The sequence below is a fragment of the Sinocyclocheilus grahami genome, unplaced genomic scaffold (assembly GCF_001515645.1).
Source record: "Sinocyclocheilus grahami isolate Dianchi unplaced genomic scaffold, SAMN03320097.WGS_v1.1 scaffold283.1, whole genome shotgun sequence".
Lineage (NCBI taxonomy): Eukaryota > Metazoa > Chordata > Actinopteri > Cypriniformes > Cyprinidae > Sinocyclocheilus > Sinocyclocheilus grahami.
This window is the reverse complement of record NW_015505462.1, coordinates 1,380,012-1,402,731: the sequence shown is the minus strand read 5'-3', so window position 1 is coordinate 1,402,731 and position 22,720 is coordinate 1,380,012. Positions and strand designations below refer to the sequence as shown.

The 22,720-nt window shown below is 39.7% G+C and overlaps 1 protein-coding gene across 2 annotated transcripts in view; it reads right to left on the bottom strand.

Moving 5' to 3' along the window:
- LOC107600393 (interleukin-1 receptor accessory protein-like 1-A) overlaps window positions 1–22,720 on the bottom strand; it is an 83,849-nt gene that overhangs the window by 44,668 nt on the left and 16,461 nt on the right. For both annotated transcript variants that reach the window (XM_016292282.1, XM_016292283.1), the window contains exon 2: window positions 18,385–18,482. In XM_016292282.1, coding sequence (XP_016147768.1) covers window positions 18,385–18,469 — 85 coding nt within the window. In that variant the 5' untranslated portion in view covers window positions 18,470–18,482. The remainder of the gene's footprint in view (window positions 1–18,384; window positions 18,483–22,720) is intronic.

Below are 22,720 nucleotides of genomic sequence, written 5' to 3'. Positions count from 1 at the left end.
TAGTTTAGAAGCTCTTAAGAGCAGAGGTCTCAGCATCATGCCTCTCTAAACAAGAGGAGATCTGACTACACTCGGCGCCAGAGGCCGTCAGTGCGGCCTTAAGTGGAGCTCTGGGGAGCGGAGGCTTCAGCAAGGTAACTCTCTTAAACGAGAGGAAGCCTAACAACGCTCAAGCCTTGTAGGGGCCTATGAGTGGAGGTCTCAGCATAACGACTCTCTAAAAATGAGAGGAGACCTAGTTACACCCAATGCCACATTCCTGCCTACGCGGTGCTCTGGGGAGCGGAGGCTTCAGCAGGATGACTCTCCTAAACGAGAGGAAGTCTAACAACACTCGACCCTGGTAGGGGAACCCTTAAGAGTTGAGGTCTCAGCCTAACGACTGTCTAACGTGAGAAGGGACCTAACTACACTCAACGCCAGAGGCAGTTAGTGCAGCTCAAAAAGAAAGAACCTACAGACTCATATTACTGCCTAAGTGGAGCTCTGCAGAGCGGAGGCTTCAGCAGAATGACTCTCTTAAACGAGAAGAAACCTAACAACACTCAATCCTAGTTTAGGAGCTCTTAAGAGTGGAGGTCTCTAAAGTGAGAGGAGACCTAGCTACACTCAACGCCAGAAGCAGTTAGTGAGGCTCGAAAAAGAAAAGAGCCTACAAACCGAAACAACTGCCTAAGCGGAGCTCTGGAGAGCAGAGGCTTCAGCAGGATGACGAGAGGAAGCCTCAACATTTAGCCACAGTTGAGGAGCTCTTAAGAGTGGAGATCTCAGCATAATAACGCTCTAAAACTAGAGGAAACCTAGCAACACTCACTCACCGAAGATACACTTATAATGAACCCCGATTCCAGACCCTCAGAAAGAATCCTCACCGTTGGCCCGGCCTCAGGGTCCACTCTCAATTGCAAATTAAACCAAGTGGGGGGTTACAGGTTCAAGTACCAGCTCCAGATGGCTGTTTGCCACGTCTGCGCTGGATCTTTCCCCTTAGATCCCTTCTCCTGTCTCTGAACTCCCGCCTCCTCTGTGATCTACTCCTCCTCGGAGGAGGACCACGAGTGGCCACACTCACCGCCTGGCCCTGTCTCCGATCCGCAGACCGGGATGGGCCCGGATCCCCCACATGTTTGGGGCTGTTTGCCACGTCTGCGCTGGATCTTTCCCCTTAGATCCCTTCTCCTGTCTCTGAACGAGTGCGAGAGATTAACCCCTCTCTCGAACTCGTCAGCCAGCTCCATCTGTGATCCCCACGATCTCAGTCTCCTCGCTGCCTCAGCAGCGGCAGGACCCGAGCCGCAGGGGGCAGATGATTGTCCCAATTCCCTCGAAAAAAGGGACAAACGAGATTGGAGCTTTCTCACTGAGAACTGCTCACAATGAACGCATTCTGCTCCCTCGAGAACAGAACGCGCGTGCTCTTCGCCCAAACACATAACGCAAAGGTTGTGTGCGTCATCTGGTGTCAGATAGCGCTGACACGGATCTGCACATCTCCTAAAGCGTCTCACAACAGACATCGTTTCCTTACCAATCACACTCCAGAAACAAGGATCCCTGAAGACAAAAAAGAGGATGACATATTCCACAGGTGCTCCTTTTATACTCGCAGCCGCTCATTTGCTTACGTCATGGGCTTCCACCTGCCAATATCAAGTTCATTGTCGTTTTTTCATTCATGCTTCAGACACTGGTCATGCTGAAGGCGTTCCCCTAGCGCCCTCTAGAGGACACAGCATTGAGTTCCCTTTCGAAAGGGAACATTGCATTTTTTCATTTGAAAGTATTACAACTGATCTTAAACTAGCTCACAGCATAATCACATTAGCCTCACAGGCAACACTCAAAAACACTCTCCTAAAAACTCCCAAGATGTAGTAAGATACTGTGCAGATCTTAAATAAACAATGGCTACGTTTACATGCAACCAAATAATCCGTTTGTAATCGGATTGACGGCTCAATCGGACTGAAAAGCCTTCATGTAAACACCTTAATCGATCCGATTGAGCTCGATCGGAATAAAATTTCGATCGGATTGAAGGGGGTGGTTTATTCCTTTTCTAATATGATTGGAAGTGCATGTAAATACTCGATCGGATTGAATCCCGAAACTGAAAGGACTGCGCATGTGCAATGACGCAGAAATAGCGTAATGACGTATGACGCGCGGAATGAACGGCTCTTCCTTTTGAATAAAGTGTTGTATAAATGCGTGTCCTGTCATTATAAAACTCTCCTATCAGTGGAGTAGAGCAGGACAGTGGAGCAGGACAATGTTCCACCGGTCCTTGTTTCAGATTCTCATCCACAGGCAACCCGTTTTGGGTGTGGGGAGGGGCATTTTTACGGCGTGATAAATATTAGCAGCACGGCACAGCGGTTTCTATGTATATTTATCCATAAATGGATAAATATTAATTCTGATATTAAAAACAAATAAAGAGTGGTTATTATGTGCAAACAGTGAAAAACGATATATTTGTGCAGTGTGCGCATGTCAAAAATAATCAATTCCGATCTGAAGCTTGTGACATATAAACGCGCACCAACCCGATCACTTTATTTAGCGTTCATGTAAACACTACATTCAGATTCATCAATGATTATGATTAGTTTTTTTTATAATGCATTATTCATTCATTATAATGACTTAAGAATACTCTTATTATGTGTTATAAATACAGGCTTCATAGAAAGTGTTACCACAAAATGCTTTATTTTTGTATAATTGTCTGAAATCCTTTTGTTGAAATGCAGCCTCTGTCCAAAGTAAAATGCTTTATTTTGAGCTCATTGTATGTTTTGCGTTTATTTTAAGACATTGAATGTTCAAGAGCAGTAGACAGACCAGTTTTATTCAATAGCTCATGATCTAAAAGAATGTTACATTAACACAAGTTGCAATCACTTTGCTTATATTTTTAAGTAAAGAATGTTGAGTGAACTCATATATTTATACATTAACAAAGGTTTTCTTGTTAGTTTTACATACAATTATATCACAATTTGGATTTACTTAGAAAGTGTGATGCAAAAATGATGCTTGTATATTTTAAAGGTGCCATAGAATGGAAAACTGTATTTACCTAGGCATAGTTGAATAATAACAGTTCTGTACATGGAAATTACATACCGTGAGCCTCAAACACCATTGTTTCCTCCTTCTTATGTAAATCTCGTGCATGCAAAAGACCACTGAAAAACAGGCGAATCAGAACATAACACCGACTGTGACGTTACAGTCAGGATCACTAATAGTTACGCCCCCAACATTTGCATATACCCGCCCATGTTCTATTCCAGCCGCAAGCCCAACCTGCACAGCCGAATCATCAGAAGTTCTGCAGGTATTGTGAAGAAACAAGCCAGGATAATAGCGAAAATGGCAGATCATGGAAATAAATGTTATGTTCCAGGCTGTGCAGGGATGGATTGGTGTCTGTATTCAGAAAGGAACAGAAAACAAATAACGCGCGTTCTAATAAAACAACGCGAGCCACTAAAGGGACATGGTTAGCTGCTTGCTAGCGGTAGCCCGTTACATTACAGTACATAAGATTTCACTTACCACATAAACGTGAGATGACTGAGGATGATGGCGATATACAGTATAATTACCCAATGATATAACTGCGAGAGACAGTATTGAAATATATGTTTTCCCTGTATTTCCTTCCTGCGGTGTGAGCTACTGAAATGAGCGCACTGTGAAACAGCCAATCAGAGCACACATACATTTTACCAGTGTAGGTCATATTTCACCATAAATTCAATAGAAAAAGCCCAAAATAAAACATTAAGAAAATAAAGTCTATTTATATGACTATTAAAGGGATAATTCATCCAAAAATGAAAATTCTGTCATTAATTTTTTTGTTAAAAATTGTGCCAAATAAATTCAGTACTATAGAACAATAGCATGATGTATACAGTACATACAATTGTTCAAATATACTTCATAATTCAAATGATTTAGCATTAAAGTGGTAGTTGGAGAGGGTATATGTGTTTAGCTGTCATAAAAATAATCTCACAATGCTAAAAGACTTAATAATCTTTAAAATAGGCTTCATTTTTTCTACCTGGTCTCATGGCAAAAACATGCATGGGGGCCCTTTTTCGCGAGACGTGAAATACGTACCAAGAAGTACATATTACTGCAGTTTCCAAAAGAAATGAACACTAGAGGCAGTAAAACTCAGACAGCTTTTATTCCTTTTCACACAAATTTACAGAGTTTCGATTAATAAAGCGTAATTTTCGCACAATTACTTGAAGAATATTATGTTATGACTTCAAAACAATTTTAATATGCTGGGAGATTTGAAAACTGATGCTTTTGAATGTTAACATCAAATATCCAGCTCGGGTGTGCCTCACACATCCTGAAAAGTGAAGCTGCGGGCTCTTTGATCACACCCTGGTGGTTGGCTGCAGTACAGGTAATAAACCCTGCCCTCTCCATGTAAACGAATGGGACTTGAGTCAAAATAAAAAAAATAAATTACACTTCCAATACAATTTTTAGGGTTTGGTTTGGTGTAGGGCATATTTCCAACACGATAAAGCATTAACTTTTAGCAACAGTCCCCGGATATTTGAATTCTGAATCGCCACAATACGTACATGAAGCAACATAATAAAAACACAGCAATACGTACCTATATTAATGTAATAAAAACACAGCAATACATACCTATATCAACGTAATAAAAACGTGCCAGGGTTCACGTATTGAACTCATGTTTTAGCGCCACTCAGTGGACATTTCTCTTTGAAACTGCAGCGAAACGTGCAGTAAGGTATGTAAAATGGTGTTGCAGAAAAGTACCCAGAGGTACGTATTTTTATGAGACCAGGATGCATTTTTTTATGCATAATTTATGCATAATGTTTTTTTTTATTTTTTTTTACTTTTGACAGTTTTCATGAGAATCGTATATCACAGGCTCTTCACAAAACACTCCTTTTACTTGTTTTGAGAGCATTAAAAACACAAAGGCGTATTATACAGCCTTTCATCCCCTACATTACGATTCTATTCCAGAAAAGAAAAGCTCTTGTCATTGAGCACAGTCCTCTGTGTTGCTGGTTGACTGCATTGCCCTTGACCAAATTCACAAATGGCTAAATCCGTCTCTGTAATAACTTCCCAATTGTGTTCAAATTAAGTGAAACCCCTTGCAGAACATTTTCTCCCCGATGTGGAGGACAGAACATCCACTCATTATTTTGCTTTCTGTTGATGCTAAAAGGTGTGAAAATAAACAACATAAACTGTGCGGAAATGCTTAGTGACATACTGCTCATGTACAATATGCACCCCTCAAGACATTTTCCTTCATGCCGAACCCAGATGCTCATCACTTGTGAAAATGCTGAGGCAATAGATGGCAGTTTGCTGAATCTTTTAAATGAATATGATATCGAATAAAAATTATTTGATGACATTCACATTCTGCCAAATCAATTACATTTAATACGACAATTACATCACCCTTCTCTCCCACTCCACTCTCCTTCTTTCTCTATCTCTCACTGTTTTCTATCTGTTTTGTCTTACAACTGTCTTGCATCAGTATGCTGTAACTGTACTGTGTGAAATGACTCTACTAAACCCTGTTAACCTCTTCAGGTGTCATCATACCCTGCTCTCCATTAGTCCCTGTTCTCCAGTTCTGCCACTGTCCCTGGTGCTGAAGTCCAGCTGTTTCATTTTATTTTCATGTCCTATTGAGATCAACTTTACTTTTTTATGTTTGTAAACACAGAGACTTGAATGATGTTCACTTAAAATAAGAAAAGCAATTTTTATATTAACATCTTATTTTTATTTGAATTTCATTAAATCAGTTCATCAGATCTTAATCAAACCCCAATAGAAACATATGACTGAAGTTTTATCTCTCTGTTTTGCCACAATGCAGACATGCACTTTAGAAAAGTGCCTATCCATTTTAGTAACATTGTTTCGGTTTATGGTCAATGTTCCCTGCAGAAACAACTGCAATTATATTGGTACAGTTTGCAATCTAATCATGCAAAAAATGTTTTCATTCCTTTTATATGTAATTCTAAATGTATTCCTATTATATATATATATTCCTATATACATAACCTATATACTGTTTATGCACTAAACAATACACAGTATTGGTACAGTGTGTACACCAATCAATCTCATCATCTAATCATGCATATTCGAGCATTACAAAAGTAGGAATGCTTGAACTGATCAAATGTGACATTTATAATGTTACAAAAGCTTTTTTCTATTTCAAATAAATGCTGTTCTTTTGAACTTTCTATTCATCAAAGAATCAAAATTTTTTTAATCATGTTTTTGATACATTTTTATTTCATTTATTTATTTTAGCAGGCCATGAAAAGTGGGCATTACAAACCAGAATGGGACCAGACTGAAAATTGCTAAAATAAGTATTTGGGTATTGGTTAACAATACTCAATAAATCATGCAGCATAAGTGAAACGAGCAGACAAATTAGGAAAAATTACAATGAGCAAAAGCGATTGTTTTCTTTGAAATACCGTGCACTGATGAATTGTTCACAATAAGACCAGGAACTTGCATTCAAAAAGTAAACAGGCTCCATCTTCATTTCATATTGAATTAAAGTGTATTTTTCAAGCTATTAAAATATTATTATAGTATATTTTTCATTGCCTTGAGGTCTGTGGGACCCCAAACAGAACATGAGTGTTAAATCTAAAAGGGTCTGTGAGTCACATCACGCTAATAACACAGTCAAAGAAAGATGAGGCAATTACATAGTCATATTTAATCTGAATGCATTGACCCAATAAACTACCGGTACAGGCCTATACACTACAGGCATGTGGCTTTCAAATGCACACATGCAAACACAGTTATCTTTGGTTGGCTGCACATTACGCAATGATTTCCAGATGTATGAGGGCTGAGGTATGTAGAGACAAGCTTCCACTCTAATGTCAGGTGTGCTTTAAACGGCTCCCCACCACTATAGGAAACTCTGACCTTTTTATATGTAAGCAAAAGGGGGGAAAGCAAGAGAAGGAAGGAGAAAGAGAGATGTTTCATCTGTATCTCCAGCTAAGAACCCTACATTCTTGCCCAAGCAATGCTAACAAGCCAAGCTTCCCTGAGGCACTCTGGATAACAGATAAAAGAAACGAAATGGAATCAAACTGGAATCAACTGCATTACTTCTCCCTTCCACCCTTTCTCTCTCTTGGAACACTCGGATCACTCGCACACCTGAAACCTGCTTCTTTCCCCCAATGCCAGTTTTCTCCTGCATTCACTTCACAAATATATCCCATCATGCTCGATTTCTCTGCATGTACATGCTTTTCTCTGCCCTCTCCCTCTGCATTCCCCATTCTCTTTTCATCCTCTCATCTACCCCCACCCCAACTATCTTGTTTTTCACTGCTAAATGAACGATAACGAGGTCGGTTGTCTCTGGGGTGAGGTCCCTTATGTAAGCCTATAAAACATTCACATGTTCTCAGTCCTGCACAACCTACTGCACTAAAACAGTCAGAGAAAAACAGGAGGTTGAGAAAACGAACAAGAAGTTGATTGAACACTCCCCCTCTTTCTCTCTCTACACTCCCCTTCCTTCCCATTGTGTAAGATAAAACAACCAGCTTGCAAATCATTAAGATTTTGGATGCATTTCATGCAAATTACATCTGAATCCCTCCACGCACATGCACACAATCCTATCTCAGGTCTCTGTAGCAGTGCACTTTCATCTCTCTGAAGCTCCATGTGACAGGGCTGCGTTCACATTACAGCTGAATGTGGCCTAAATATGATTTTCCCCTTCATATTTGACACAGATCTGTTTTTTTTTCTTGATGACATTGTAAACAAAAACCTGAAAATTACATTTTCGTGGGATACATGCTGTATATCTGTTATACATAACATTTAGGTATAATTATCTAGGTTTAATTATCTTTTATTAGATATAAAATTATACAGATTTCTGAAGGATCATGCGAGACTAGAGAACTGGGTTCTTGAATGGTTTGCCATCACAGGAATAAATAAAATTTTATTCATTGCTGTTTTTACTGTATATTTTGGATCTAATAAATGCAGCCTTGGTGAGCATAAGAGACTTAATTACTACTACTACTATTACTACTACATTTGAGATATTTTAACAATATATTTTCGTCATAATATTAATGACCAAAGGATATTGTTTGCAGGGGTGTTTCTAATTGTTTGTAGAATAAAATGCTCTCTATACTGATGTCTCTCTAATACCACCTGTCACCAACTAGCTATAACGAATAGTAAATCATGGTTTTGCCAGGCTGTGATGTACTACTTAAAAGCAGTTGGCAATTTGAAAAAGCATAAGCCTTTCGATTTGTTCTGCCCCAGCTACCCGTTTCAACAGGAAATATGTCAAAACAAGAAAGAAAATTGTGTTTCTTAAACCATTTCATGCAGGCTTTAATGGCAGTAAAAGTAAAGTGCTGCTTTGAAACCGTGAAAACATTTTAGGGAGGTTGAATCACGGCTCTGGCCTTGAGACAGATATTAGATTTTTAGTCCAGTTGAGGTTTTGCTCCTCTGAAGGGTCATTAGTAAAAATGAGCCATTTGTGATGAGGAATTTTCACATTAAAATGCATGGTTTATTAAAATGAAACTGAATACAAAGAGATTAGTGTTCTCTCACTGTGTGCTTACTCTAAGAGGTTTTTATTTGTTTGTGTGTGTCCCCTAAGTAAGGTACTAATGATCACTTGACTGTTTAAGACGCCAACTGTCTTGAGCAATTCCATGTCTGTGTGAACGCAAATGTGAGTCAATCACCCAAACCTCAATGAGTTTAAGCTTGTAGCTGCCGCAAAAAGGTTGTTTGGCTTCTTTCTGTGTGAGATGTGTTCAGCAGAAAGACTGAGAGGCTGCGTGCTTAGTGATCCGACCACTGGGGAGTGTCACTGGCCAAGATTACTGCTAATCCACCATGATCCAACGCCTCGACACACACACCAACAATAACCTCTCTATGCATAACCTCTCAATGCATACACATCAACAACAATCACCTCGCTCTGCAGAAGACTGTTGAACGCGTACACATTGGCAAATATAGAGGTTTTTTTCCACACACAGGGCATTACGACATGTGCAAAAACGAGCTAACAATGGAAGTCTACGATTGATTGAAAAAGCGTTAAAGAACAGCCAAATAATTAAACATTAAACACGTTACCATACATCCAACGATACAAGAAAGAAACTGTTTGAATATATATAGAAAAATATATATAGGTCTTTCATCAGCAGCACTTAACCGGAAATTCATCCTCTAAAACAGGGTTAAAAGACAAAAATAACAAAAATTATGGCTCAGAAAAAAAAGAAAGAAATTGATGTCTTTAATTCTGATCTGAGTCACTTTCATGAATCAATCTTCATTTACTTAGATTTACATAAAAATAAAGACAGATATAATTATTAATTAAAGTACAATTAATTCATTATATGATTCTAAAATTCTTTAAAATAATTCTTAAAATATTTTTAAATAATTATAATAATTTGGGGAAGTTGTGGCCTAATTGATAGAGAGTTGGACTTGTAACCCAAAGGTTGTGGGCTCGAGTCTCATACCGGCAGGGATTGTAACTGTATTACTGCACACGGTTTTTTTATTTTTGGGGGTTTTAGAATAAATACATTTCTGTTATCCAGCTGCATCTCACAGATTCTGTCAATAGCGCTTAACTTCTATTGAATCTGTAAGATTCCCTTTTTCCTCCTTTTAAAGAAAATTAACTGCTGACATTTCAATTAATTAAATCATGATGACGTACAGTATGTACAGTGCAAACATCTTGTACCATTGTCTGCAGTTATAGGGCTGACCTGAGCATGTATGTTTATGTGAGAGATTTTAAAGGAAGAGGAGGATTTGCAAATGTGTGGCTTGCAGACTCATGTGTAATTCAGCACAGTATCGATCATGCTACAGGACTGTCAGGTCAAGGAATTCCGCCTCCACATGCACCGCAAATGCACAACACACAAACAAAGCACGGGCCTCTAGTGAGATGTGTGTGGTTTAATGTTTTAAATGCTGCCCAGATGCTCTGCGCATAAAGGAAGGATATTAAATAAATAAAAGGGAAAGAGGATGAATAATCCTGTTAAAGATCAAACAACTCCCTCTCCTTCTCTCCCCTCTACAGTGCTCATGGGAAATAAAATGCACACACACACAAATGAAAGCGCATATAGAACCAAATGACAGTGGTATTCCCTAGTCACAACAATACATTACTGCATTTACCTGTGAGGAAAGATTAAAAGGAGAAGAGGACAACAAATGTGAATGTGAAGAAAAAAAAAAAACCATGTTGATGTTGCCATTACTGATAATGCTGACTAGTTTTCAACAGCTAAAGCTTGGATCACTATTAATGTTAGGGCTCTGTTCTAAATGATTAAACTTTGTTACTACTAAACAAAGTATTGAACTTTGGCACGTAACTCATCCTGCATCATTTGTGCTGCGGACATAAAGAGGTTATTATGCAATATATTTTCTAAGCCGGATAGATATTTTATGATTACAAATAAATGTGGGGGAAAAAATCCCAGAATTACAATGAAGGAGGGCGCTGTGTCATATCTAGAGACCAGAATATTATAGAGACTTTTTTGACTTACCCAGAACCCCCCTAGCAACTGCATCGCAATAGGCAAAAGAACACTTAAAACACCTTAGCAATAGTGAAGTCCTGGCAAATGCTCACAACATGGATAGAAAAATCAAGGTTCATTACTATTATTACTATTATTATTATTTGAATTGTTTCTGAGCAAGTTAATTAAATGCATAAAAAATAAAGGTGTAGATAAAAAGAGAGATAATCTTACTTGATAATCATGCAATCTTCTCTCTATGTACTTGTTTCTTATAGTTTGAGGGAATCACTCATCTTCAAGGGAGCTCTCTCTCTCTCTCTCTGTGTGTGTGTGTGTGTGGTTGGGTGGATGGAGGTGGAGAATTAGTTTAAGTGGGTTTCTGATGCTTAGATAAGAACCTTGTTAAAATGCTTCACTACAGAGTTTCCATAACTACAGACGCATTTCCAAGCAGTGAGGTCATGATTAACACATCAGATTGGTGTTTCGCCCTAGAATAAAATGGCTACATGTAGAAAAAATTAAGAAAAAAAAGAATAGAAAGAATGAGTAGAATAAGAATAATTCTGTCATCATTTATACACCATCATGTTATTACAAACATGATTGATTGTTTTTCTTCACTGCAACAGCACAAGACATGTTTAGGGTAATATTCATGCCTTTTTCCCCCATACAATTGCAGTAAATCATGACTGATGAGCTCCAGAAATATTAAAAATAAGGCAAAAAAGCACAATAAAGCTATATTTCGGGTCTTCTGAAATAAATGCAATAGCTCTATGAACTGTAAAAAATAGTGACCTGCAATTGTCACCTTAAGGAGCTATTTCTACCTGATCTAACCACTAAATTCAGTTCTGTTGGTGTAACATAATATTTAGGTTGATTAAGTAATGTTAGATAATTATATTACTTAATTATATTTTTACATTGATTATAAAAAAAATAGATTTTACCACATGAAGAACTTTATGTTAACAGTTTTCTGTGTGTGAGGAAAATACAAAAAATGATTTGTTATTCTTAAAAAAGTTTCTTGCCCCTGGTAACTGTCTGCAAGAGCATCTTGGACATTTCTTCCCACAGAAACAAACAAACAAACAAACAAAAACAGGTTAGGAACCATATTAACAATTAATATTATCTATTGTGAGAACTATTCCTTTAATAGAACAGAATTTATCTGAAATGTCAGAATCATAGGGTAACAAAAAAGAGAGATGCATATGAACATTTTATCATAACAGTTAAGAATAATAACACTGACTGGACTGAACAGATCTCTATCATGGTCACATGGGATGAATATTTGTTATGGAACTTGTTTTCCTCTGCAGCCATCAACCTAGAATTTACATAATTGCATAATTCAACATCTAACGGAAAAGGGAAGAAAAAGAAAGCACAGGTCTCGTTTTAAGCCTCGTTTCCTCATTAATACGCCCTAAAATTGGCCCTAACTAGATCTGTATAAATATTCGTCCTCCGAAGATATTCTGTAATCAATTATGAAATATGCTTATGGACTGCTGTTGGCCTTGAGTTATCATGTTACTGTCACTAATTGTAGGTCACCTCATCCCTCGAGGTCTCCTAACATTCACTCTCCGTCTTTGTCACTCTTACTCTCTCCTCCCGTCTCTATCGCCCTCTTTCAACCAGAAGGCAGTCCTCTGTGATATTACCGTGGAATGCCCAACCACTGGAGTCAATTACAGTAATATTAAATTAACCATTGTATCTCATTTAATTCAAATGTTCTGGTTTAACAAAGAGCCATTTAAGGATATAGAGTATATCTCGCACTTACTTAAACTGGAACATCTTAATAAGACTTGGCAAAGGCATCTGATCAAACGCAATAAAGCAGAAGTACGCCACACGCTGTCATCCTGCCACAGGTGGGCTAGACAGACTCGAGCAGGTTTCCAGAGGCTTTTACACACAATGAAAAGAAACCTGAAATGTGTCTAAAGCCAATTTGAAGTGTTGCAGTAAAACGTAAAGTGAGTACTTCTGAACACGAGAGAGTAAAAATGGCTTTTCAGCAGCAATTATGATCAATTCACTGCATTCAGAAATAAATGCAAGAGTTTGGACAGAAAAACCAAGAGAATTGAGTGCACTGCAAGTCCTATTTTCCATTAAATGAGATAATGAGAGTTTCAAAGATGAAACAGTTATTTGCAATTGAGAGATATGGTATATAATCATGCTTGGAGCAATCTAAAATTCATTTTGACAATCTCGATTGGCTCTTTTGACGCACTTGTGCATTAACGGCCATTCTTTTAAGAGGAAACTCAAATGTTGGTTTCTAATTTTCCATTCCCTGCTTGAATTTGAGACGGCAATTTCTCTCTCTGATATTGAGGCAAATGCTAGTCGGTATTTAGTGCAACAGTAAACGGCTGCTTGCTTTAGACACTGAGAGCAACTGCACCCCAGTAAAACCGTCATGTTGACTTTGAGTTACCACTGCTCTCTCAGACACTTTGTGTCTTAGTGTGTGTGTTTGCGTGTGTGTGTGTTTGTGCTGGCTTGATGCCATGCAAATCCAATCACCCAGACCCATAAAGTGTGCATTTCCATTTCCTACTGCTCTCTGTAGAGATAGACAAAGAGAGAGCGAGAGGAAGAGGTGGAACAGGGCTCCTTTGCTTCTCCGTGCTTTATGGTTATTTTGAGTAGGTATATTCATATAAACTCATTATGTATCACATATTTCTAAGCTGATGTGTTTTGGGTCAAACAAGTGATTTTAATCTCCCACAATGCACTGCTGCTCTTATTTACTGTTCCCATGGAGTCTCTCGGATCAGCGATCACAAAAATCGCTTTGTCCGCCTCTAATTTGTCTTAGTCAGAAGAATGCATCAGGCAAATTGAGGACATTTCCATGACGACAAGCCGTGCCGCCCGAGTGTCTTCCTACCCACCCCTTGTTTTGACCTTTCCTCGACCGCACACAGACCTTTCAGAGTTTCCGCCAACCTCGAGCAGGTCTCTGTCGGACAATAGTGAGACTGTTCATCTCTGATCTTTTCCCATACCTCTCATCCGCTCACCTCCGCCTCTGGCTCGCCATGGCGACGGAGGTCGAGCAGGTTCGTTGGGCAAGCAGGTGGCTTGTTAACCAATGGGAGAGAACAATTTTCTCACAGCTCAGAGGGGAATAATGGAAAAATTCCTTTAGTTGACTAAGATGGAGAAAAGAGGGATTGAAGTCTTTTCTATCGTTGGAGGCCTTTCATCGGCTCTCATAAAGAGAGAGGGTCCGCAGGTCACAGTAACATGACAGCGAGAGAAAAGAGAAAGACCTGAGAGAGAGAACTGAAACAAACATGGGAATAAAGAGAGAAAATCCTGAGGCCAGAGCACGGGCTAATCCATCATTAGCATTTAAAAAACAGACATAGATTGAGAGTGAGCGAGAGGAACTTGCTTAATGAGACAGGATGAACTGACACTTTGAGCGTGCGTGTGTGTTTGTGCGTGTCAGAATTGTAGTGGTTTATTTTAATTTCTTTCATTTATACCGTCAAACTTTCACATTCACTGTATAAACACACAGATTTCCATCATTAGATATTTAGATATAAACATCTTTTGCTCACACATGCTGTATCACCCCTTAACCCTTAAAGTTTCCCTCATTAAAATGTTTTATATGTAACGAAATAGTACTTTTGATATATCATATTAGTAGTTTAATAAAAGCTGTTTTATTTTACATGACACGAGTTGCCTCATGGGGGCTGTCATAATGAGCAGCTGAATGCTACTAACTTAGTCTAGGCTTTCTCTATAATACTCAACATTTCTGATTGCTGAATAAATCAATTAAAGCTAATTCTGAATGCATTTACATACAGTGGGTACGGAAAGTATTCAGACCCCCTTAAATTTTTCACTCTTTGTTATATTGCAGCCATTTGCTAAAATCATTTAAGTTCATTTTTTTCCCTCATTAATGTACACACAGCACCCCATATTGACAGAAAAACACAGAATTGTTGACATTTTTGCAGATTTATTAAAAAATCCCATCAGTAACTAACAACATTTACATTTTGCGCGATGCTCCGTCCACACCACTAGGTGTCAGTATAAAAAGAAGACAACCTGTGCAACATAAACAAAAGATGCATCAAAGTCATGAAAATTACCTTTCAGTTGCATTTAAGTCATGTTGGAAAGATCATATTTACGACAACAATTTTTACAGGAGCTTCACAAATTGAATAAAAACTTGAACTGAATAAAAGTAAATCGGCATCTTTCTCCGGCCAAACAGGGATTTGAACGCACCTGACTTCCCAACTCGTAAAAACAAACCAGGAGGACTTGAACGAACCATTTATTATACTGCATTTCATGGATAACCAATAAAATATTGGTGAGAGAAGGGACCCAGTCAAGACAGATGCTATATTTATGCTATATAGCAATTTACAGTACAATTGCTGTTAGACAAAGAAATATAGATAAAAAAACATTTAAAAATGTTGTGTTATTGGTTGTGAATTTTTTTTTATTACATAACTTAAGACAAGTACAACCCATTAAAAATACTGCACTTCCACTCCACACAGCCTTGGTTTCATTCACGTCAAATTAAACATGGTGTCTACCTTGATTAGAGTCCATTTGCAAGATAAATTTTGTTTTATAAGGTCTTGCCCTTCCTTGAAATCACCAAATGTTATTTTTACAAGCCTAATATGAATATTATCAGCTAAAATCTTGTAAATCGCATCAATGAATCAGCTTTAAATCAACTTAAATAATTTCTTTAGAACAGAACCATTTCACTTCTTCTGACATTTTACCCCTCGTTTCTCAAATCTCTTTTCATGAATCTGCATACAAATTTCAACATCTTCATAATCCATAATGCAAAAGACAATTAGAGCTTGATATTTCATAACCAATCAGAGCATGGCCCAGTTCAATTACAGCTGTGAAGTCCTTTAAAACACATCAAGAGGAATGCATACTGTGCTGATGAGATGTGTGTTTGTGTCGCTAGGTCACGAATACGCACACATTCGTGTACACATACTGATGTTTGGGACATGCCTTGGGCCTCTGCTGAGATGATCAGATGGAAAGGGAAAGAGTTATTATTTCATCTTCAGCACGGGAGATGTTGATGTGTCTGACATTTAATAGTGTCTTTGAAGCTTTGATTCTGCTGCAATACAGTCAGAAGCGTCACTGAGCTGAACAGTGCAGAGCGTACCAGTAGTCCAATAAAACTCTCTTGCTGGTTTCAACACACATCCCCATTTCATTTAAGAAATATTATTGCACATAAGAATTTGGAAAATATGAAGCTTGTGTTTTGACTAAAGCTGCTATATGAATTTTGTGTGTTACCTGAGTTGTGGTGCTACTTTTTTTCTTTTCTTTTCTTTTTACAAATGGAGTGCAGTAAAAATATTTTTGTGGAAATTCACAGCAAGCCACAGATGGTATCCTCAGACATTCCTATTAGAGGAAAGCCAGCATGTACAAATTTGAGTACATCTTTATATTAGACATTACATGCTTTTATCACACAGGTGGCAGTCCTGCACAACTGTAATTTTAGAGTGCCTTCAAAAAACCTTTAAAGTACTGTACCTTCAACACCCCCATGGTCAAAAGTCTCTGTAAGGCTGTGCATTAAGTGATCTCAAATGTGTGGATTTCGAGTGTCTTTTCAAGGCTGCATTGAAGTGCGCTCTCATAACATGACTCATAACATTTAAAATCACCATGAAATCAAAATGGACTCTATTTACTTTCTTAAAGTTGCACTCAGTAATCTTGTGCTCATTAAAAAAGTTTTACCCCTGCATAAATGAATAGTACTTATTTAGAGAATAATTTAAAATGATGGACACTAACGTGAGATATCATTTGCCTGATAAAAGCTGTATTATCGGGTGGTCACTATTTTGTGAGCACATGACCAACCAAATACTACTCATTATCTTGGTAACTCTTTTGTTATCAGATAACCTTTGTTTATGCAATAAGTCAATAGTAGCTGGCTGTGAATAGCACATTTCAACAATGGAATGAATACCTAAAACTTGCATGATTGTGCAGTACATCTATGCCACTATGAGCCAATTCTAGGACAACTACTGCAACATAAATTAGTGCTAGTTAATTAGTGCTAAAAAAATTTGGATGGGGATTTGGTTCTATCCGTTGGTAGTTGACACAATGGAGGCAGATCTGAATGTGAGTTTGCAGTTGATGGCAAAAATGGGCAGAGGTTTAAGTGGACTAAATGATTGGAGAAGTCCAGCATACCAGAGAAGATCAAGTTATGACATTTTTATTAAAAATTACGATGGTCAAAAAAAAATGCATGGATTAACTGTTCACAATAAGATCATTAACATGCATTTAGAAAATATAGGGTGAATTTCCATTTCATGCCAACTTTAAATACAGCGTGCCTGTTCAAGTTTCATCAGTATGTCAATCCAAAAAATATCATCAATTTTATCATCATTTCACCTCTGAATTGACTTTCCTTGTTGCTTGACGTTGAATTGAAGTGGATAACTGAAAACCAAATAGCTATTTAGGCACTGTTTTAGCAAACACCCATGCATATCTGGCTATAGTCTGGTACATAACATCCACTTTTCACAATCCAATTAATTGCGCATGGATAAAATCAACTCCCATTCTACATTTTTTTCCACTTGAATATCCTGTTTCAATCGGAAATATGGCTACTTATGGAAGTATAATGGGTTGTGAATGTCATTTCATGCTGACTTTAAGGCAAGATACTGAAGTTGTCCTCAAAAGACTCCCGCCAGTTTCCATCAGGGTGTACATAATAACTGTTCCTTTAGTCAACGCTGAAATAGGGTTCATATTTTGAGATAATTTTCAGCGGACGCCTTATGTTTCAGTAACTGAGTAACTCTTTTTTGTGTTGTCATTATGCTACAGAAAATTGGGGTATCAGGAAATAAAAATTCTGGTCCTGAGGAACATCAAACTGCAGCTTACCTCATAACACCTCTCTGCACCTAATTATCTGGAGTACATGGTGGTCTTGGCTCACATTTTGTGCTCTTTTTCTCAGTCAGTCATACACTCACACACACACGCACACACACACACACACACACACACACGCACACGCACACGCACACGCACACGCACACCTTCTCACACACACATACCCACACCCACACTCACACACCCACACTCACACACCCACACTCACACACACAGACATTTTCTCGCTCCCTTAAACACCCCCCCCACACACACCCTCACACACATTAGAGTATCACCTCTGACAGATGGGCAGGCGCTGCTCTCTTCTCAACCTGTTCTCTGTTGCAAAATGTATGTGTGTATTTACAAGTGTTCCCATTTGTGTGTGTGTGCAGTTTGGTGATTATGTACATGCCTACTTCTGTGTAAAGGAAAGCACACATACACACTCACTGTCTCAGCACACAAGAATGACCTTCACAATCAATGCTGCATTAAATTAAGCTTTAATATGTACAGTCACATGGCCTGCGAGAGCATTTTAGCATAGCAGCTTTCATTACGCCGTGAAATAATATTTGATGTTACACTTTAAAGTGAAGAGCAAGCCCTCTGTGAGTAATGAGAGAGAGATAGAAAGAGAGAGAGAGAGAGAGAGAGAGAGAGAAATTGGACATACCTGAGCCTCTCTTTGACACCACTTTCAGAGTCAGAGACACAGAGACACCGCAGAGCAGGAACAGCACTGGGTTGAGAGCTGTCATCTTCCTCTCCAGCCTGACAGAGACAGAAAAAAACTCACATGTCATACAGGCAACATACAACCACAAGCTACCAACGTCCAGCATTTGCTTTTCCGCCAAGCATAAGATTTAAAGGTGGAGTGTGTAATTTTGTCAATGCTAAAATCCGGTTGGCTGACTTCCTGAAGTGGGTAAACATGGTGACGCTGTCAAACACTACTCTTTTTGTTTGAGCGGTCCGACATTTTAACTTCTGACTCAACCAGTGGCGTGAATTTGGGGCAGGACTATTTTTCGGAACATTAGGAGAGCATGTTTGAGAAATCTATTTGAAAAATTCATTATTTTTAGAGTACCATTCTGGTATATTATACATTTTTTAAATGTCTGGACAATTTTTGGGTGATAAAACTGGTGAAAAACCTATAGACATTAAACAATACTATAGAAAAGTGCTTGGCTATTTTGCATCGGGCAAGCAAACAATGCTTAGCAACCACCCAGAACACCAAAGCCACATGCTAAAAACACTATACCTTAGCATAATAGCATCCGATTATCCTGATAGTTTTTAATATTAAATGGATAATTCCGATCTTTGATGAGGTATGATTGGCTGAGCCGTGTTTGAGGATATTGTAAAATACTCTATAAACACACATAAACACCTGTGACATCATTACATCTGTATTTCTGTGCCGCTGCGTCTCTGTGTTGCTTGACAACCATTCTACTAAACAATACTTGGTGGAAGAATCGTTATTTGTTACCAATAAATTTAAACATTTTTGTTGCGTTGTGTTTATTTTATGAAACCTCACCAGGTATATGTAGTAATTTATTCGGCTCCACCTTGTACCTAACAGCGGCCCTTAAGCCGGGCTCAGACTACATGAGTTTTAGGCCAATTTAGCCCCAATTTTCCCCTCCCAAAAATCAGAGAAAAAAATCAGATAATGTGAGGTGTTTCCAGATCGAATCTTGCACCTCCCGATCTGCTCACACACAAATCGGGGCCGTCCCGATCATATCAAACATGTTTGATATTTAGGATTATAAATAGGGATGATCACGGCTAGGATTACATAAGCACTTTAACAATAGCCAATGCGCGACCGCAAAACAAGCTGCAGTACGGGTCTGTTGTATAGTGGAGATGGAGAAAACTGCTTGTGGAAGTTTTGCAATAACACACCTGTCTATAAAATGTGTTGAAAATGTACCACAAACATAAGGACAAACAGAAGCGCTGGGGTGAAATTGCCTCAGTTTTGAACGTACCGGGTGTAGAAGTGTAGAAAGCTGCAAGCTGTTGTTGCTGAAACCATAGATATGTATAGGTACGTATATATATCTATGGCTGAAACTTCAGTGACGATCTGCTGCGTGATATCACGTGAGGCACTCCCTCTGGCATGATAATCTTAATCATATCTTGTAGTGTGTGATGTGCCACGATTTTCAAATCTTGATTTGCGGGAAGAAATCTGCAAAGCTTCTCCTTATGTGTGTGCTGCAACCAGATTTCATAACTGATTAGGAATTTAAAACTCCTGTAGTCTGAGCCAGGATTTAGCCATTCTAAAAATCACCATAAATCACGGCTTCTTGGGGCTTATTGCTTTAAAACACCCCTCAGAATACCACATAGCAACATAATAATAAAAATAAATACTCAGAATAGCAACTACCCACTCACATTTTATTTAAAAATGTACAAATCTAGTTGTTCATATACTGACCACAGCAACACCCAGAATACTTTAGCAGCTACACAGCAATTTTTAATAATATTATTGAATTGATTAATATTTCAACACACTAAAATCACTCAGAATACCTTAACAACCACCACCCCACATATTGTATTAAGTAAGCATACAAATTGAGCTGTTTATACTGACAAATAACACTACTAATTAATGACTATTTTGCCTCGCTGTGAAATTTGTTGTGAAAATGATAAAAAATATTTTTTTGTCTTTAAAGTAGGGGTAGTACAAACCTTTAAGGAGCAGAAGGGGAACGCCTCAGTGTGACCCGTGTCTGAAGCATACATTCGAAACTACAACACGTTGGCCAGCGACAGCCTATGACGTCACTACCGGTCACTACATAAAGGGGCGCTGGGAGGACACGTCATCTGCTTCTTCATCTGAAGCTTGTGTCTGAAGCATGGCAAGGGAACTAGAGGACGCAGTGTCTCGTTCCCTTCTCAGGGAACCATGGTTACATACGTAACCTGAGACGTTCCCTTTCGAGGGAACTTCGAACTGCGTCCTCTAGGGGTCGCTATGGGGAACCCATGCCACCATGCTGAGGGGAGTGCATGCCAAGCACAAAGGCGAGCACTAAGTACAAACTCTACAAAAACTAAAGGGAGTTGCCCCTGGGACGGTTCGACGGCTGTCAGTGACATTATGCCCTTCGGCCAAAGGCCTGAGCTACATACCCCAGAAACTTACCTGTTACTCCTGGACCCAGGGTAGATCTCAAAGGCTTGGAATCAGAGGGGATACGACCAAGCGACTAGGATAGTAACTAGGTCTTGGCCTGTCACCCAGGGGCTACCGCTTGCTCTCCATGAGCTCGCTGAAGCAACTGTCTCAACAGACCCTTGGTAGCAACACCCCGTTCAAGTCGGTATCACTGGGGATATATAGGTAGAGTGGTGCCCAAGGTGAAACCGGGGCTTGACCGACTCAAAGAAAGAGCACGAAGTCACAGCGCGTAACCCCTACCATACAGGATTTTAGAAAGAATGCAAAATGCTTGATGTGCGTCCTTACCACAGCGAGAATTTTAGAGGATACTGTTACTAAGGGGTCATAGAGGCTGTTACTAAACATAATCCTGAAGGGTAAGTGTACTGAAAGCTTAACCATAAACGCAGCGTATCAGGGAGGCAGAGGAAGGAAGCCCATGGAGTGGGGAATTCAACTCCTCCGGAGGGGAGGGAACTCAGACGCTCGGAAGGGAGCAACATGCTCATAGATGACCCTCTACAGCGAGGGGGGGCATCTCGCAGGTCCTGGGATTGCAGTGCTGTACTGGGGAGCCAAGAAGGCTCCCATAGAAGCCTAATGATATGGCTACATGATCCAGGAGGCATAAAGCCGAGAACAGGGCTATCATCCAGTCTGGATCCAGTATCGACGAGTGAGGCCATCGCCATAATGAGTCGATAGCAAGGGTTCTGAGTCCAGCAGAGGGGGTGCTAGCCGAGGACCTACCCAAAACAAGGTCAGAAACACAACAGACAGGTCCCGGAAACACTGCAAAGAAGGCTAGCAGAAGGATTCACACAACCACCAGTGAACAGATTTGAAATGGATTGTACTCACCCACCATGGTTCCCGCGCATTAGCTCAGTTCAGGAGCGATGTCCGAAGAAACCTCGGGTCCGGACCATCAGTAAGGTAGTTTCTATGCTTAGACACGGAACCTAACCAAAAACATCATAGGTCCAGCATGAGAGACTGCAATGCAAGAGGAGGAGGTTCCCACCTAACCTCGGTCAGGTGGAGTTGATGGTGGTTACAGAGGAATTAGGAAGGGGAAGATGAGGGCACCCGAGGGAGGTGAGTAGATGTTTCAGGTCTTACTCTGGTCCGGACGAGAGTGTTGAGAACGCCTCATCTGGATCCCCTCCCTCAGGTCTTGCCTACCTCTCTTTGACTCACTCTTCCTCCTAGCCCCAGCTGCAGGTGGGGGAGGGGCACGAGTCGTCACACTAACCTTCTGTGCCCATCTCTGATCCTCAGACCGGGAAGGGCCAGGACCCCTGCATTGTTCGGGCTCAGACCTGGACCTTCGTAGAATGAAGGTTTTGAAGGCCACTGAGCGTGCCTTCGCCTCCCTAAACTTCTAGACCACCGTCTCGACGGAGGTACCGAAAAGTTCGGAAGAATAAACCAGAGCATCGAGGGGAAAGCTTTTCTCTTTCATCCCGATATCTGCCAAGTTCACCCACAGATGTCTCTCCGTTACCACCATGGCCGCCATAGATCTGCCCATAGCAGTGGCGGCCTACTTAGTGGCACGAAGAGCAAGATCCATGGTGCGGCGCAGCTCAGCTACCTCATTAGGGGAAAGGCCTTGACCCTTATCCAGGTCTTTCAGCAGATCAGCCTGGTACGTCTGGAGCACCGCCATCGTGTACAACGAAGCGACAGCATGATCTGCTGCTGCGTATTCCCTGCCATTTAAGCTAGATGTATTCTGAAGGGGCTTAGATTGCAAGGAGGGAGCCTTGAGAGAGGATGTCTCACC